This window comes from Panicum hallii, chromosome 4 (genome assembly GCF_002211085.1).
Source record: "Panicum hallii strain FIL2 chromosome 4, PHallii_v3.1, whole genome shotgun sequence".
Lineage (NCBI taxonomy): Eukaryota > Viridiplantae > Streptophyta > Magnoliopsida > Poales > Poaceae > Panicum > Panicum hallii.
Genome location: NC_038045.1, coordinates 48,255,090 through 48,258,463, shown reverse-complemented (window position 1 = coordinate 48,258,463; position 3,374 = coordinate 48,255,090). Strand labels below are relative to the sequence as shown.

General features: G+C 44.3%; 1 protein-coding gene across 3 annotated transcripts; it reads right to left on the bottom strand.

The window, feature by feature from the left end:
- Positions 1-1,043: 1,043 nt before the first annotated feature.
- LOC112891066 (phosphopantothenoylcysteine decarboxylase-like) lies at positions 1,044-3,105 on the bottom strand. 3 transcript variants are annotated; one of them, XM_025957964.1, is made up of 3 exons: positions 2,954-3,105; positions 1,811-2,170; positions 1,044-1,732 (listed from the first exon to the last, which is right to left on the bottom strand). In XM_025957964.1, the coding sequence occupies exons 2-3, from the start codon at positions 2,147-2,149 to the stop codon at positions 1,388-1,390; spliced, it is 684 nt and encodes a 227-aa protein (XP_025813749.1). In that variant the 5' UTR covers positions 2,150-2,170; positions 2,954-3,105; the 3' UTR covers positions 1,044-1,387. The 3 variants fall into 3 exon arrangements, with proteins under 3 accessions (XP_025813749.1, XP_025813750.1, XP_025813751.1); XM_025957965.1 differs by having other exon boundaries at positions 1,811-2,165; positions 2,954-3,065; XM_025957966.1 differs by having other exon boundaries at positions 1,811-2,162; positions 2,954-3,054.
- Positions 3,106-3,374: the final 269 nt, after the last annotated feature.

Here is a 3,374-nt window from a genome sequence, read left to right as displayed (position 1 = left end):
GAAACGGAAACGCCCACGTCGCGCGCTTTCGCCGTCTTAAAGCGAAAAGTCCGCTGATTTTTTTTAGATACGGCACTCTTTTTGTCCGGTGACCCTTTTGTTTTCATCCGCATTGTATCAAAATTATCTAGGCCGGAATTACCTTTTCTTTTGGAACATGTGGCTGCCAAGGTGCCTGGCTGCCAGGTGCCTTTCAGTGGCAGCACAAATATTCCTCCAAAAAAAGAAAAAAAATTGGCAGCGCAAATATTCCTCAAAATGAAAAATCGCAGCACAAATATGTGGTCAAGTCATTGTGTTGCGTATATGCAAGTGTATGACTGACTTTCGCTCTTCTATTTAAGCTGTGCTAAGCATTTTGATCACCGTGCATTTCTGAATTCATGCTGGGAACGGGCATACTTATCCAAATGACTGACGGTTATTTTTTTCCCTTTTTCAGACCCCAATTGACCAGCCATTCATCACCAACCGCCATATCCATGCGAGACGAAAGCGTCCTTTCACTGCTAGTGAGCTGGGTGGCGAGACGACGACCCAACAGCCGACCTGACCCCGGCTGTTGCCGTCCTCCGCCCCTGATGCTTATCTCCACAGGAGCATGCGCGAGCTGGCGTTATCTTTTGTTGGCCACCGGTTCTTGCTTTCGCCCGGCCTTTGCTCGTCCATGTCACTCCCACTTTGTTCCTGCACCTGCCAAATGCCAATGCACATTCCTCCTACTACCTGCTTGAAGTGATCCAAAAGTCACTGGACCTGGAAACATGGGTGCAGATAGCAGGCGCAGGTAGTCCGTCATGCCTATCTTTGCAGTTGCTCATGTTGCTTGAACAGAGTCATGAGCCTGACGATGTGCAGCTCCATGAAAATATCATCGACGTGCTCCTGGGACCAGAATGAATCCAAGAGATATTGGTCCAAGTTTGTGACAGCGACACCAGGTGATTTGAGATATACATGGACAGGCAAGAATTTGAGAACGAAGAACTGAAGAAGCTGACTGAAGCACATCAATATGGCAGATCCAGTAGGAAGCACCCATATGGTCAGACAATCATTCCAAATTTCCAGTGCCTGCAGCAGGAATATCAAAGATGATACAAAAGTTTGCTGCAGCATTTGATACAACTGCATAGGAGTAATTTTACAAACAACACAAACTGAACAGACTCATCATCGCTACCATTACTGGATAGGGAGGAAGCTGTGGCTGTAACAACAGCTTTTACCCAGTCTGAACAATCTACCAGATGCCCAGATAACAAGTACATTGATCCAAAGGTACAACACTACAACTCTGGTTGGTACAAACACTGCTGATTAAATATCTACTGCTCTTCACTTCTAACATCCAGATGCACATTGCAGAGGAAACAAATCCCTAAGCTTAACAGTTGGTGAGGTTGATAGCTGAATCAGCTAGATGGTTACTGACAGGAATCACAAGTGATCTGCTTGAACCATGGGGTTGCGTTTTGCATGCAAGCCTCACGGAAGTATAGATCTGTGAGGTTTCAGCCATCGCACCATTTCCGTAATCACCGCAAGCCAACCTTTTGGTAACTGGGGGGATCAAGATTATGCCCAGTTGGTTGATCGTCTGAAGATGACGCTCTGTGAATGGGTTGTTCCACATTAATGTGTTCATAGCTGGGGCAACAAAGAGTGGTTTGCTGTAGTCCCATGCTCTCACAATGCATGTCAAGAGGTTGTCACATAGGCCACCAGCAATCTGTACAGAAAAAATCTAGCATCACTTCTTGTATGCAATGAAACCAATTTGCTATTCACACACACAAAAACAAGATACCTTAGCCAGGGTATTTGCTGATAATGGTGCAATCACCAAAATATCAGCCCATTTCCGCAACTCGATGTGTAAAACTTCATCTCCTATCTTCTTCCAGGTAGACCATTCATCATCATCAGTGTAAAGGGCAATGCCACTAGGTAGAGATGATCTATCAACAAAGTGCAAGGATGATTTGGTGGCCACAGCTCGGACATCCGCCCACTCAGAGAAACTACGACATAGGCTCTCAAATTTTATAGCAGCTACACTTCCTGAAGCAGCAAGAAGAACCCGAGGCTTACTAGGTTGTGGGTAGTCCAGCATCAAACTTTCTTGTACTGGCTCTGATGTAGCCATGAGCCTGCTTGAACTGCTCAACTACATAGGATTACAGTAAGTCGAATGATTTTTGTGCAGGTATAGAGAAACATGATTAACAATACAAGGTCTGGAATGAAATGAAAGAAAAACAGGGGGAAAATATCATTTCAAATAAGCAAAAAAAAAACCTTTGTGCATCACTCAATATGGCCCTGAATTTTATCTTTGCAGCGCTAAGGGAATCATATGTTTGCATTAAAAACTCTTAACTCTGTTAGTGTTGCTATGGAAAACTAGTGTGTTCTCAATTTCAAAAATAAGTGTTTTTCTTTATGATAGGCACAATTTTACAGTTTGACAGAAGTAGACAATGTGATGGTTGTGCAGACGAGTCCAGTGAGGATCTATAATCTGATTGCTGCCACAAACTTGAAATGTGCACAGTACTGTCTTTATCAACGGCCAAAAGGTGTATAAATTAGGATTCCAGGGGTTCAAGCACCACAACCGTATTACTTCCACTATCCTGTGCTATGACTACTCGCAGCATACATCCAGTGCTTCATCTTCTGGAACTTTGGAGACAACTTAAGCCTAGAGAAACAAGGGTAGTTGTGGACCTGTACTGCACAAATCTGTTAATAGTAAATTAGTGCCATCAGGGGCGGACCCAGTATAGGACATGGTTGTACACATGATCTCCCAATAATTTTTGCAAAAAAATCGAAGTTAGTAGGTAAAATCCACGGTCAGATCCAGATACAGATAGCACACCTTAGGGGATTTGGGCATTCGATTTCGCCCAGAAGGAAAGGAAGGGAAGGGAATGGGGGGACATACCTTGTCGGCTCGGCGAAGCGCCCGACGAGGCGCCGCTCCCCTGTCGTCGTCGGCGCTTGGAAAGAAGGGGGCCGAGCGAGAGAGAGAGAGAGAGAGAGAGAGAGAGGACAGGAGAGAGGGGGGCGAGAGAGAGAAGGCGGCGGCCGAGCGAGCGCCGCATGTCGGGAGGCCCAGGAAAAGCCCACAGACGCAGCGGGAGGCAGGTGGCAGGTGTGCTTCTATGTTTTTCATTTTGCTCGTTACTTTTATTGAAAAACTTGTAACTAGCATATCTAAAATACTAAACTAATATAGTCAACATTCTAAAATATGAGATTGAGCATCTATTAAAGCTTTATGCAAACTTTTAGATAAAATAATTTAACAACTTATGTAAATATTGAAGCATTATATTGAAAATATTGAACATCTATACTCGAAA